The sequence below is a fragment of the Salvelinus sp. IW2-2015 genome, unplaced genomic scaffold (assembly GCF_002910315.2).
Source record: "Salvelinus sp. IW2-2015 unplaced genomic scaffold, ASM291031v2 Un_scaffold3859, whole genome shotgun sequence".
Classification (NCBI taxonomy): domain Eukaryota; kingdom Metazoa; phylum Chordata; class Actinopteri; order Salmoniformes; family Salmonidae; genus Salvelinus; species Salvelinus sp. IW2-2015.
In genome coordinates, this window is record NW_019945133.1 from 27596 (window position 1) to 41443 (window position 13848).

At 42.0% G+C, this 13848-nt stretch overlaps 2 protein-coding genes across 2 annotated transcripts in view; one reads left to right on the forward strand and one right to left on the reverse strand.

Annotated features, from left to right (window-relative positions):
* LOC112076585 (uncharacterized protein C6orf62 homolog) overlaps window positions 1-4084 on the reverse strand; it is a 16532-nt gene extending 12448 nt beyond the window's left edge. The window contains exons 1-4 of the mRNA XM_024143319.2: window positions 2547-4084; window positions 1924-2100; window positions 1421-1546; window positions 946-1080 (exon numbers count right to left, since the gene is read on the reverse strand). Coding sequence (XP_023999087.1) covers window positions 946-1080; window positions 1421-1546; window positions 1924-2100; window positions 2547-2675 — 567 coding nt within the window. The 5' untranslated portion in view covers window positions 2676-4084. The remainder of the gene's footprint in view (window positions 1-945; window positions 1081-1420; window positions 1547-1923; window positions 2101-2546) is intronic.
* A 7262-nt stretch (window positions 4085-11346) lies between these two features.
* LOC112076586 (zinc finger protein ZFP2) lies at window positions 11347-13378 on the forward strand. The gene is made up of 2 exons (XM_024143320.2): window positions 11347-11641; window positions 12024-13378. The coding sequence occupies exons 1-2, from the start codon at window positions 11455-11457 to the stop codon at window positions 13376-13378; spliced, it is 1542 nt and encodes a 513-aa protein (XP_023999088.2). The 5' UTR covers window positions 11347-11454.
* Window positions 13379-13848: the final 470 nt, after the last annotated feature.

Sequence of the window (13848 nt, forward strand, 5' to 3'; positions counted from 1 at the left end):
AGAGAGAGACTGCTTACTGTTTAGGGATCGAAGCTTGTCAAGAGTCTGTTGGTGCCAGACTTGATGCACCGGTACGCTGCCGTGGCGGAAGCAGAGAGAAGAAAGTCTTATGGTTTGGGTGGCTAAACTTTTTCAACCCCCGAGAGGGAAGAAGCGATATCCCGCGTTCTCACAACTGCGTGGTGTTTCGACCATTTATGGGAGAGATCGTTGTCTGGCACCACACTGCCAGGTCACGGACCTCTCCCTGTCAGCTGACACTTGTCGCAGATGATCAGGCCTAACCATGCTTATGTCGTCAGAAACTTCTGGATTGTAATCGTGCGTGGCCACGCATTGTGGGTGAACAGAGTACAGGAGGGGACAAGGTCCATCAACTACAAGACTCCTGCGCAGGCGCACTCTTGACTGAGTGGATAGCCCTGTAATAACAGAAATATAGGGATAACTTAAAACATGAACTTAACAGATACTCCTATAAGAAAACCAATGGTCCTATTCCAAAGTTGTTAGAGTGTTTACTGTTTGTAGGATGGTGACTAAATCAATGGAGGCCAGAGGAAAAGTGGTCATATCTGGGAAATGGCATTGAGTCAGCTGTGGAGAAAAAGGAGATTTCTCAAAAAAACAAGCTGAAATGTCAACGGCACGCTGGGACATGTTTCCATGTATACATGGTTTTATTTTCAAAGCCTTTTACATTTAATTCAGTGTGTTAATTTTGTCTTTTTTGCGACCTCGGGAAACAACTTTACAGACCACCACAACGTAAAGTCGATTCTAGAAAGCGACACTGCTCTGTCGTCAAGACCTCGGTGATTATTATCGGATGTATTCGGTTATCGGGACGTATACGGACTGACCTGTAAGTGCTGTCGGTCCATAAACAGGAAGACGGACTGACCTGTAAGTGCTGTCGGTCCATAAACAGGAAGACGGACTGACCTGTAAGTGCTGTCGGTCCATAAACAGGAAGACGGACTGAGCTGGGTTGTTCATAACCATTCCGGCCTTGTCCCTCCTGCCGACAGCATGTAACARCTGCTTCTCGTAGTCTCCATGATGAAACTCAAACTTGGCCTGTGGATAAACAAAAACAGAAATACATATTGGATACAACAATTCATAAAAAAAATGTCCTTTGTGACGTAAAACAGCTCAAGTTCAATAAGCCCTACTACGTTCACCATGACTGACYCTCAACGTAACAGTACAGAATATTAGTTGAATATATTACATTTGATTTCAGGGGCATATTCACTAGGAACTCACGCAAGAGAGGTAATAAACCAAAACAGGGAAAAATTACCCGAATTTATCCAATAAACTCTCTCTCTCTCAAACCTTTTTCCCGACAGTGTGATCTAGTGAATAGGACCCAGGTGTGTAGCCACTTGGTGAAGGAAGCTAAATGTTTTACCTGAACAGGCCTGAAGGGTTCTTCCTCGGCCCCCTTCCATCTGGAGAACAAGAGACAGACTATCTTCTCTATGTCATTGCGCGGCCACAGGATGAAGTCCATCTCCTGGGTGCATCCTATGACATCCTGCAACAACAACAGACGAACGCTACAGTCAATAAACAGCACGTTATGTCTGTGTGCATCAATAAACAGCACAATATGTCTGTGTGCATCGACAAACAACAGGTCACTGTCAGTGTTTACCCAAGGACAATGTGGGCCCGCTGGCTGAAACACTAAAATGTGGCCCCGCTGGCTGAAACACTAAAATGTGGCCCCGCTGGCTGAAACACTAAAATGTGGCCCCGCTGGCTGAAACACTAAAATGTGGAACCTTCATTGTTGACATTTCCTTATAACAACAATAAGGAGGAATGCCCAACTCTCTCTCTCTCTCTCTCTCTCTGTGTGGGTGTGGTTTTTAGGTTTCCCCAATGGAAGGAATGCAGTTTTTGACTTACCCTGCGCATTGATTGGTAACGTGGGGCGTGCAACTGCACAACATCTTTCTGCATAAGTTCCATGGAACTCTGGAGGGAATAGCTGGCAGCCTGCACACCTTTCAGGATATTCTCTTCATAGTTGTTGGTCATCACTGGTAGGACTTCAGCTACCTCAAACAGCGCAGACTTCTTCTTCTGATGGAACAGAGAGAGGAAATGGATGAGAATAACAGTGCAGACTTCTGCCATAGGATGGAACAGAGAGAGGAAATGGATGAGACAATTAACAGTGCAGACTTCTTCTTCTGATGGAACAGAGAGGAAATGGATGAGACAATAACAGTGCAGACTTCTGCCACAGGAAGGAGCAGAGAGGAAATATGGATGAGACAATTAACAGTGCAGACTTCTTCTTCTGATGGAACAGAGAGGAAATGGATGAGACAATAACAGTGCAGACTTCTGCCACAGGAAGGAGCAGAGAGGAAATGGCAGAGACAATAATAACAACAGTGCAGACAAGTCGATCACACCAGAGAAGTTACTAGCAAAAGAATGGTTGTCCCAAATGGCACCCTATTCCCTATATAGTCCCACTACTTTTGGCCAAGGCCCATAGGTTACTTCTCTATAATAGTCACCTTGTCTTTGAAAACAAAGGCTATGTAGATCTTGAAGTCAAACTGGTCAGCCAAAGACTCCCTTTTCTTCTGAATCTGAGCACGGAGTCGATTCCTAGTATGGTTTCTTCTCGAGATTGGGTCCCCCATTATTAGATTTTGATACTTTCGAGTTGTCTATTTACTCTTGAGATGTAGCTACCCCTTAAAGAGTCGAGAAATCAAATGTTTCTAAACTATCCTATTTTGAAATACATACTAAAACTCTAGGAGGAATTCATTAAATATCAAACTATGTCATTTGYATGTATTTAAAGGGATAATAGGAGTGGGGGGGGGGGTTCTTAATCAATATTTCGCTACATTTGTTTCATTAATTACTCAAGAAGCCATGTGATTAAAAGCATGACATTMGAATACAGGCCAAATTAAACTTTAATTCAACACATCACTGGGCTAGTGATAACATGAACRAATCGTATTTAGGTGTACCTTTTCTTTCTGTTACTGACAACAAACTACCAMCAGAAAGGATAGCTATTTGTAAACCCCATACCGACACTACTTCTCACTACTGAAATAGAAGAMTACTACTCAAAACTAGCAAGCAGACCACATTCTACTGTCGTCTTCTCAAACTCAAAGMTTCGTCCATGACTGACGCGGTTTGTGTTCATTTATCTGAAGAGACCGCGTTATGAGCGTAATACTGACAGACTGGGGGTACAGACAACCATCGTGGAAAGTAAATATGGATACCAGATGTTGGCACCAGGTTGAGGTTACAACATTGACGTTTACCAAAGTAACTTGACATCTCCGGGGGTTTACTGCCATTGAACTGGCCCGCGGCCTTGTTTACTTCCATTGTCGATACTCATAGTGACGGCAGTATTTTTAGCTGACTAGCTAACATGAGCTAGCTGGCTGCATACACTTCCAACACTAACTAGTTAGTGGATTAACTAGCTAGCTACATCATATGTTTGTTACTTGGAGTAAYTGAGGCCTATATGTCGTGCGGTTAGCTAGCCAGCTGAGAGTCATTTTCCATTTTACATTTCCGAAGAGTTGTGTCTGGCTTGCTATTTAATGTCGTAACGGTTGGCTGGCTTAACTGTTGTGTCCTGTCATTTTACATGAACATTTCCTTCAATATCATCATGATGTTTAGGATTCGCGTCAAGAGAACCAACTTAATTTTTTACAGACGACAACAAACGCAGTCAAAATCTCTTTCACACGCTGAATTTGAGGTGTTAGCTATTTATCTGCGCTTGGTTTTTTTTTCGTGCTTTTCTTCAGTCGTCGTCACAACCACCAACTAACCCTGCATGCCATGTCAAGATAAATTGACAAACCAACTTAAATCCTCCGTTCTTTCAGAGGACACACGATCAAGCTTGTCTCCTGGTGGACCCATATTGAACGATGTTTTTTTTGTAAAAACGGCTTTTGTTCAGTTTCTTGGAAGTCTTCGGCCTGGTGTGGTAGCGAGTAAATCGTGGTTGAAGAACCTCCCCAAAATGGCTGACCAGCGTCAGACAGCCACACAGAGATATTACCAGAGAGGAAGAGAGAGGTCCAACTCGGCGGAAAATATGTCTCCCTCCAGCAGGTGGCGTATTTTCGTTGTTTCGCACACCAAGCAAGGAGTTTTTGTATGGAGGTTAAATGAGAGAATGTCGAATTTGGTCGACAGAATGAATGGCATATTTACTACGTGAGATTTATTTGATCAATTATAAGTTTTGTCATGCTTAAGTTGTTTACAAGCATAGAAAAAAAGAATGATTATAATGGATTTAGAAGCTCTAACACTGACTGGTACCCTCACAACGGTCATTAGTAAGACCTGAAGTAATGATGAGAACTTGGGAGGGACCATTTGTAAGATCTGGAGTATAACAAGTTAAAATAGCTTTAAAAAGCAGRCAAAGTKTTTCWTTTGGGCAAGGTTGTCTAAGTAAGGGAAGCCACTCTACTGCCCCCTACTGCTGGTCAGGAGTATTGATTTGAAGGATCGGTATGATGTGCAATTAATAGTTTGTTTTAATGTGAAATTAATGTGGTTGATTTTTAAGGTTGGGGAGAAGTGCAGTAAATAGTGACACTTTGTAGGATGTTAATATACATTTATGTATTTATGGTTGTTTGTAATTTTGTCTTGACTTTTAATCATTATATGTGTTATTGTTTTTACTATCGAGGACCACTTTGGAAATAAGCGTTTTAGTTCATACTTTCAAGTGATATCCTCTGGGTCCACATTGTGCATTTTGTTGTATATGTCTGTTGCCTAAAATAAATGTATATTCAATAGATGAGAACTGTTGGGAGGGAGTTGTGAGACAGTGTTGTGAATCGAATGGTCCGGACCGAGACACAATAATTTCTATGCTATTTTGGAACGTTCTATCAAATAATTTCCGGGGGTGTGTTCGTGTGTTGTCAGATTGTCCCTTTGTAAATTCAGAGCGCAAACTGGACACTATGGCCGAGGAGTAGGGTTGATCCAAGCGTTCTAGCACTCAAGCTAACTGGCTAACGTTGGCTAGCTTGCTAGCTACTTCAAGACACAAATGAGAGAACACCTCACTCTGACCATTTTACTCACCGTAGTTATCTCTGGTTATCCAGAGCGTTGGTGACTGTAACTGTACTGCTGGCAACAATTTAATTATACTTTTTTTTTTGGCGAGGTTTACTGACACCCGCCATATTCAACGGGTGTTAAGCGTTCGTAAATTCATCAGTTATTMTGCASTCTGGCACACTCAAGACTAGAATACGCTGAAATCGGAATAGATAGCCAGAGTGAATTTACGAACACACCTTAATTGACAAGGCTACCATCCACCGCCTCACCCAATTTTTCAGTGGGGCACTTCACGCCTCTGTTTTAGGGACCTGGTCAGCCAATCACAGGCCCTATCAGGTGGGTAACAGACGTATTCCTGCCTGTTGTGGCAGTGAGGCAGACTGTTGCTGAGTCATTATGGAGAGACCGACTGTATTTCCAGCCCTTTTTCCRTAGGTGGGTAACAGACRTATTTCTGCCTGTTGTGGCAGTGAGGCAGACTGTTGCTGAGTCMTTATGGAGAGACCKACTGTATTTCCAGCCCYTTTTCCGTAGGTGGGTAACAGACRTATTTCTGCCTGTTGTGGCAGTGAGGCAGACTGTTGCTGAGTCMTTATGGAGAGACCTACTGTAGGGCTGCCCGAGTGGAAWTTTRAAATGGAAGTTCTGGAACTCTTKTAATGGGGAAAAGTCCACAATGAAACTGACATTAAATGTGTAGAATAATACATTTGCMTCTGTTGGCGATCAAGTAGTCTAKTCATTTRAATGCCAYTGTAGGCTACTGTAGCCTACCATTTGATACAATAAATATTTATTGAAATGACGATATCACTGGAGTCATTGCAAATCAATTTGTGCYACTTGTGCGGCCTACCTGGAGCTGGTAAACTGATTTAATAAATATAGCCTGTAACTAATTTTGTTGTTGTAGCCTTGTGTTATTATGCAATTATTAATGAACATGTTTAGTTCATTCAATTTGAAGTCTAAAGGACACCAGTAAGAAGAAGAGACTTGCTTGGGCCAAGAAACAAGAACATTGGACATTAGACCGGTGAACGGATGATCTCCGCATGTGTGGTTCCCACCATGAAGCATGGAGGAGGAGGTGAGATGGTGCTTTGCTGGTGACACTGTCAGTGATTTATTTCGAATTCAAGGTACACTTAACCAGCATGGCTACCACAGCATTCTGCAGCGAAACGCCATCCCATCTGGTTTGTGCTTAGTTGGACTTTCATTTGTTTTTCAACAGGACAATGACCCAAAACACCTCAAGGCTGTGTAAGGGATATTTGACCAAGAAGGAGAGTGATGCAGTGCTGCATCAGATGACCTGACCTCCACAATCACCCGACCTCAACCCACTTCAGATGGTTTGGGATGAGTTGGACCGCAGAGTGAAGGAAAAACAGCCAACAAGTGCTCAGCATACGTGGGAACTCCTTCAAGACTGCTGGAAAAGCATTTCAGGTGAAGCTGGTTGAGAGAATGCCAGGAGTGTGCAAAGCTGTCATCAAGGCAAAGGGGGGCTACTTTGAAGAATATAACATATATTTTTATTTGTTTAACACTGTTTTTGGTTACTACTGTACATGATACCATGTGTCATTTCACATCCAATGTTGAACCGTAATCAAGGTGTTAGAGAGTACACCACATATTCCTTCATAGATTCTATGTCCTAACGGTTGTTCTGTATCCGCCACCAAAAATACACTATAAAGCCACAATGGTGTAATGATGTTCTTCTGGTTTGTCATCTTCTGACAGACACGTCATTTAAAAGGACACCGTCGTAATGGTGAATAGTGTTCAAGTGATATTTAAGACTAGCAAAACCTGTAAAGCATCTACCACACAGTTTACAGCGATAGGGTTTCTCTCCGGTGTGAATCCGCTGGTGTACTTTCAGGTTGCCTTGGGTGCTGAATCCCCGTCCACACACAGTGCACGTGAAAGGTCTCTCCCCTGTGTGAACCAGCTTATGTCTGGCCAGATGGTAAGTGTCTTTAAAACATTTGCCACACTCTATGCAACCATATGGCTTCTCCTCCATGTGAGTTGACTGGTGCTGTTCAAGGTCTTCCCTCTGGTCGAAGCCTTTCCCACAGTCCTTACACTGGTAGGATTACTCCCCTGTGTGGAACAGCATGTGTTTGGTCAGGTATTGCTTGGTAGGGAAGCCTTTGTCACATTCTTTGCATTTGAACGGTCTCTCGCCTGTGTGAGTGCACACGTGTAGTTTCAGATTAGGATTGTAATGTCGAACCCCCCCCCCCCCCCGAACACACAGTTTGGGAACCACTGTTCTAGACCGTACTGACCCCTTCCCTACATGGTGTTGATACAGTCCAAGGAGAGTGAAGGATGTCCCCCTAGTGAATCTTATTGGTATCATGAAAAACATCCTTCACTCAGAACTCCATGTTCTATCAAGAAGCTGTAATCTCTGCCCGAAGTTGATTCTAACATGTATTGACTCAGGGGTGTGGATTTTTTATGTAAATGAGATAGTTGTGTATTTAAATTTCAATCAATTTGCTTAAATGTCTTAAAACATGTTTTTCACTTTGTCATTATGGGGGTTTGTGTGTAGATGGGTGAGAAAAAAACGTCTATTTAATTTATTTTGAATTCAAGCTGTAACTCAACAAAATGTGGAATCAGTCAAGGGGTATGAATACTTTCTGAAGGCCCTGTAAGTGTATTGTGTCACAGATACCTTAAAAAACAAAAAAGAAGGGACGTGGATCAGAAATCCAGTCATTATCTGATGTTACCACCAATTTGCCTTATGCAGTGTGACACGTCTCCTTCACATAGAGTCGATCAGGCTGTTGATTGTGGCCTGTGGAATGTTGTCCCACTCCTCTCCAATGACTGAGTGAAGTTGCTGGATATTGGCGGGAAAATGAACACGCTGTCATAAACATCGGTCCAGAGCATCCCAAACATGCTCAATGGGTGACATGTATGGTGAGTATACAGGCCATGGAAGAACTGGGGCATTTTGTGTGTACAGATCCTTGCGATATTATCATGCTGAAACATGAGGTGATGGCGGTGGATGAAGGGCACAACAATGGGCCTCAGGATCTCGTCACTGTATCTCAACATTCAAATGGTCATCTATAAAATGCAATTGTGTTTGATGTCCCTAGCTTATACCTCTCCATACCATAACCCCACCGCCACCATTGGGCACTCTGTTCACAACGTTGACATCAGCAAACTGCTCACACACACCATGCCATATATTCTGTCTGCCACCTGCCCGGTACAGTTGAAACTGGGATTCATCCCTGAAGAGTACACTTCTCCAGCGTGCTTCTCCAGCGTGCCAGTGGCCATCGAAGGTGAGCATTTGACCACTGAAGTCGGTTACGACGCCAAACTGCAGTCAGGTCAAGACCCTGGTGAGGACGACGAGCATGCATATGAGCTTCCCTGAGACGGTTTGTGCAGAAATTCTTCGATTGCGCAAACCTACAGTTTCATCAGCTGTTTGGGAGGCTGGTCTCAGATGATCCCGCTGGTGAAGAAGCCGGATGTGGAGATCCTGGGCTGGTGTGGTTACACGTGATCTACGGTTGTGAGGCCGGTTGGACGTACTAATAAATTCTATAAAATGACGTTGGTAGAGAAATTAACATTAAATTATCTGGCAATAGCTCTGGTGGACATTCCTGCAGTCAGCAACCCAATTACACGGTCCCTCAAAACTTGAGACATCTGTGTCATTGTGTTGTGTGACAAAACTGCACATTTTAGAGTTGTCTTTTTTTGTCCCCAGCACAAGGTGCACCTGTGTAATGATCATGCTGTTTACTTACCTTCTTGATATGCCACACCTGTCAGGTGGATAGATTATCTTGGCAAAGGAGAAATGGTCACTAACAAGGATGTAAACAAATGTTGCACAACATTTGATCAAACTAAGCTTTTTGTGGGTTCGGAACAACTCTGGGATCTTTTATTTCAGCTCATGAAACATGGGACCAACACTTATACGAGATGAGTACAGTACATATGAGATGAGTACAGTACATATACATATGAGATGAGAACAGTACATATACATATGAGATGAGAACAACACATATACATACGAGATGAGTATAATAATAATGTACTGCACTCATCTCATAGTATATGAACTGTACTCATCTTTGTATGTATATGTATATGTACTGTATCATCTCATATGTATATGAACTGTACTTATCTCATAGTATATGTACTGTACTCACTTGTATGTAATTTGTACTTTTCTCATCTCATATGTATATGGTACTGTATCATCTCATATGTATATGAATGTTCCATCTCATATTGTATATGTCTGTACTCATCTTGTATGTATACTGTACTGGTCTCATCTCATATGTATATGTTACTGTCCTCATCTCATATGTATATTGTAAACTTGTAACTCAATCTCATATGCATATGTGTACTGTACTCATCTCAATATTGTATATGACCTGTTCTCATCTCATTATGTATATGTAGTTAACTCATCTTCATATGATATGTACTGTAACTCATCTCATATGTATATGAACTGTGTCTCATCTCATATGTATATGAACTGTTCTCATCTCATATGTATATGGTACTGTACTCCTCTGCATATTGTACTGTACTTCATCTCATATGTATATGTACTGTACTCTCATCTCATATGTATATGAACTGTTCTCCATCATCATAATGTATAATAGGGTTGTACTTCTGTACTTATCATTCATTGTATATGAACTGTTCTCCATCCATATGTATATGTACTGTACTTCTCTCATTAGTATATGTACTGTTCTTCTGAGATGAAACAAGTACACTATACATATGAGATGAGAACAACACATATACATACGAATGAGTTATAATAATAATGTACTGGCACTCATCCATATGTATATGAACTGTACTCCATCTTGTATGTATATGTATATGTACTGTACTCATCTCATATGTATATGAACTGTTCTCATCTAGTATACTATTCTACTGTATCTTAGTCTATGCTACTCTGACATTGCTCGTCCAAATATTTATATATTCTTAATTCCATTCCTTTACTTAGATGTGTGTGCATTTGGGTAGTTGTTGTGGAATTGTTAGATATTACTGCACTTTTGGAGCTAGAAACACAAGCATTTCGCTACACCCGCTGCTAAACACGTGTATGTGACCAATAAAATTTGATTTGATTTTGATTTGAGGGTGAACGTTTCTGAGATACTGGATCCGGTGTGCCTGGCACCGACGATCATACCATGCTCAAAGTCGCTTTAGGTCACTTGTTTTCCCCATTCTAAAGTTCAATCGAACAGTAGCTGGATGCCTGCCTGCCTGATTTATATAGCAAACCATGGCCACATGACTTCACTGTCTGTAGGAGCGATCCATTTTTGTGAATGAGGTGGCGTACCTAATAAACTGGACGCGGTGAGTTTATAGTCATGTTATAGTCACCAGTCAACTCCATTATGCTCAAAAGTTACTTCAATGGCCACTGGACTATTTCCCCCCCCCATTTGTTTTGTACACTTCTGCTACTTGCTGTTTATTATCTATGCATAGTCACTTCACCCCTACCTACATGTACAAATTACCTCAACTAACCTGTAMCGGTACCCCCTGTATATAGCCTCGTTATTGTTATTATTGTTATGTTATTGTTAATGTTATATAAAACATGTTTTGTTTATTTTTGTAAATATTTTCTTTAATTAACTCATCTTGAACTGCACTGTCGGTTAAGGGCTTGTAAATAAGCTTTTCACGGTAAGGTCTACACTTGTTGTATTTGGCAATTGTGAYAAATAAAGTTTGACTTGATTTGAACTTCAACCGGTGAATGCTAGCTATGGCTAGCTATTCTACCAGCCTGTCTTAATGAGTGTTAGCACGCTAAGAGYACAACCTGCACATGAAMATGTATATTTTTAAGGGGWAGGCAGTAAATTGATAACGATATCACCAAACTATGCTGTCTCTGACATTTTAAACAACATTCCCAGCTAAAGAGAAGACAGTCATGGTATTTCATTTAAGAGTATGAGCAAGATTTTAACAAATCAAATTTTAGCCTAATTTGACTGGGAGTCAAAGGCAGATTTTGAGTTCCTAACCCAGTAGACGGACGTGTGAAACGTGATTACGTAAGAGACTACGCAAATTAGTAGTTTAAGTAGAAGATGCTTGTCGTCCATCTTGGATCGCGGGCTACAGTTATTTTATACATCAATGGGCACAAGGGAATAAAATCACAGCACATTTAGCAGAAGAACAATTTAAACCTATCGACTTTCATAACGTTTTTTAAAAAATCTCAAAATGTCCAAACTGGAGTTGTTCAACGCGTATCTTACAGAACGGCTGACCGCGGCGGCGAGGGAGATAACATYGGCAGTAGAGAGAACAATAACAGACTATCAGGACGAAATCTCCCGTTCCAAGGAGGAGAACGAACGGTTACGACTGTTGCTGGATTTCAAACCACATTTACACTTACATACAAAAGGTAAATGTGGACACCCGTTGCCCTAGCTAGCTATATCAATATGTAAGGATGAGATAATTATGGCCTCTCTCTTAGTATTATCGACAACCGATTCAAAATTGGATTCACATCCACTCACCAGTCGCAACTTGGCAAGATAGCTAGCTAATTTACTATCKACCTWACGTTAGCTAGCTGCTAGCTAAGCTAACTAGCTAGCACAACTTGATGAATRTATACCACCGTAAAGTAGCTAGCTAGTTTGCTAAACATGTAGCAAGTTATGTAACAACAACTGCGGCGTTTTTCTGAGAACTATGGGTACAATTTTAGATTACAAACGTCTAACTATATATTTAATGATAACATTACTAATTTTGTATTTTTCTTTGTTCTAATTTAGACCCCCAACAGCTCCCCTTCACAGTCTCTAAAGAGGGGGTTCCCCCTGAGCAGCAGCACTGTGAACAAGAGTGTCCCAGTATGGGGCAACAGGTCCCAGAGCCCACACAGATTAAAGATGAACAGGAGGAAGAGCCGCTTCAAGGGCAGGAGTCTGATACCAAAGACTTCATAACTGTCTGTGTGGTGAGTGACTGTGAGGGTGTGAACACACGTCATGCATCCCACACTGTGGAGAGTAGAGACGGAGGTTCACCATTCAACAACACAACTGGAAAGATCCAGACAGAGCCTGATGATGAAGACTATATAGACTACATAGTATCAGAACCATCCAGTCCTGCAGCTCGGAGTGAAAACAGTGTTAACAGTGGGAGGGACACCGATGGGGAGAGCAGGGAGCGACCGCCGGGGTCAAAGCCACGGAAATCACAAAGAAAACGGGTGAAGAAAGGAACAAGTGTTGTTGAAGAAGCTTCTCCTTATTGCTGCAAGCTGTGTGGGAGGACTTTTGTTCGTATGGGTTTTTTAGTTAATCACGTGCAAAGAACACACACAARGCATGCTAAACAATACCGTTGCGGTGTGTGTGAAGGAGTCTTGGACTCCAAAGAAAATCTGACAGTCCACGTGCAAACCCACACTAAAGAGAGAAGTACTGCTCACCCTCAAACCCACACTGAACCAAATCCTAGGCCCACTGCTCACCCTCAAACCCTCACTGAACCAAAACCTAGGCCCAGTACTCACCCTCAAATACTCACTGAACCAAAACCTAGGCCCAGTACTCACCCTCAAATACTCACTGAACCAAAACCTAGGCCTACTGCTCACCGGCAAACCTTCACTAAAGGGATGCCTACTCCTCAACTTCAACCTGCGGCCAAACCTACTTGTCATGTTTGTGGCAAATGTTTCCCTTACAATCATAATCTGAAACTACACRTGCGTACTCACACAGGCGAGAGACCGTTCAAATGCAGAGAATGTGGTAAATGCTTCCGATCTAAGGGATATATGAAGGTGCACTTGAGGATTCACACTGGAGAGAAACTATTCCAATGYAAAGAATGTRACAAAGGCTTSCCTACCAAGCAATACCTGACCAAACACATGCTGTTCCACACAGGGGAGAAATCCTACCAGTGTAAGGACTGTGGGAAAGGCTTCGACCAGAGGGAAGACCTTGAACAGCACCAGTCAACTCACATAGAGGAGAAGCATATGGTTGCCATAGAGTGTGGCAAATGTTTTAAAGACACTTACCATCTGGCAGACATAAGCTGGTTCACACAGGGAGAGACCTTTCACGTGCACTGTGTGTGGACGGGGATTCAGCACCCACGGCCAACCTGAAGTACCCAGCGATTCACGGAGAGGAAACCCCTATCGCTGTATAACTGTGTGGTAGATTGCTCAGGTTTTGCTAGTCTTAAATATCATCTTGAACATATTCACCATTACGACGGTGTTCCTTTTAAATGACGTGTCTGTCAGAAGATTGACAAACCAGAAGAACATATTACACCATTGTGGCTTTATAGTGTTTTTTTTGGTGGTCGGGATGCAGACACCGTTAGGACATAGAATCTAATGAAGGATATGTGGTGTACTCTCTAACCCTTGATTATGGTTCACATTGGATGTGAAATGACACATCTGACACAACGGATATACAGTATATCACAAAGTGAGTAGCACCCCTCACATTTTGTAAATATTTGAGTATATCTTTTCATGTGACAACACTGAAGAAATGACACTTTGCTATCAATGTAAAGTAGTGGTTGTAACAGCTTGTTAATAGTGTAAATTTGCTCTGTCCC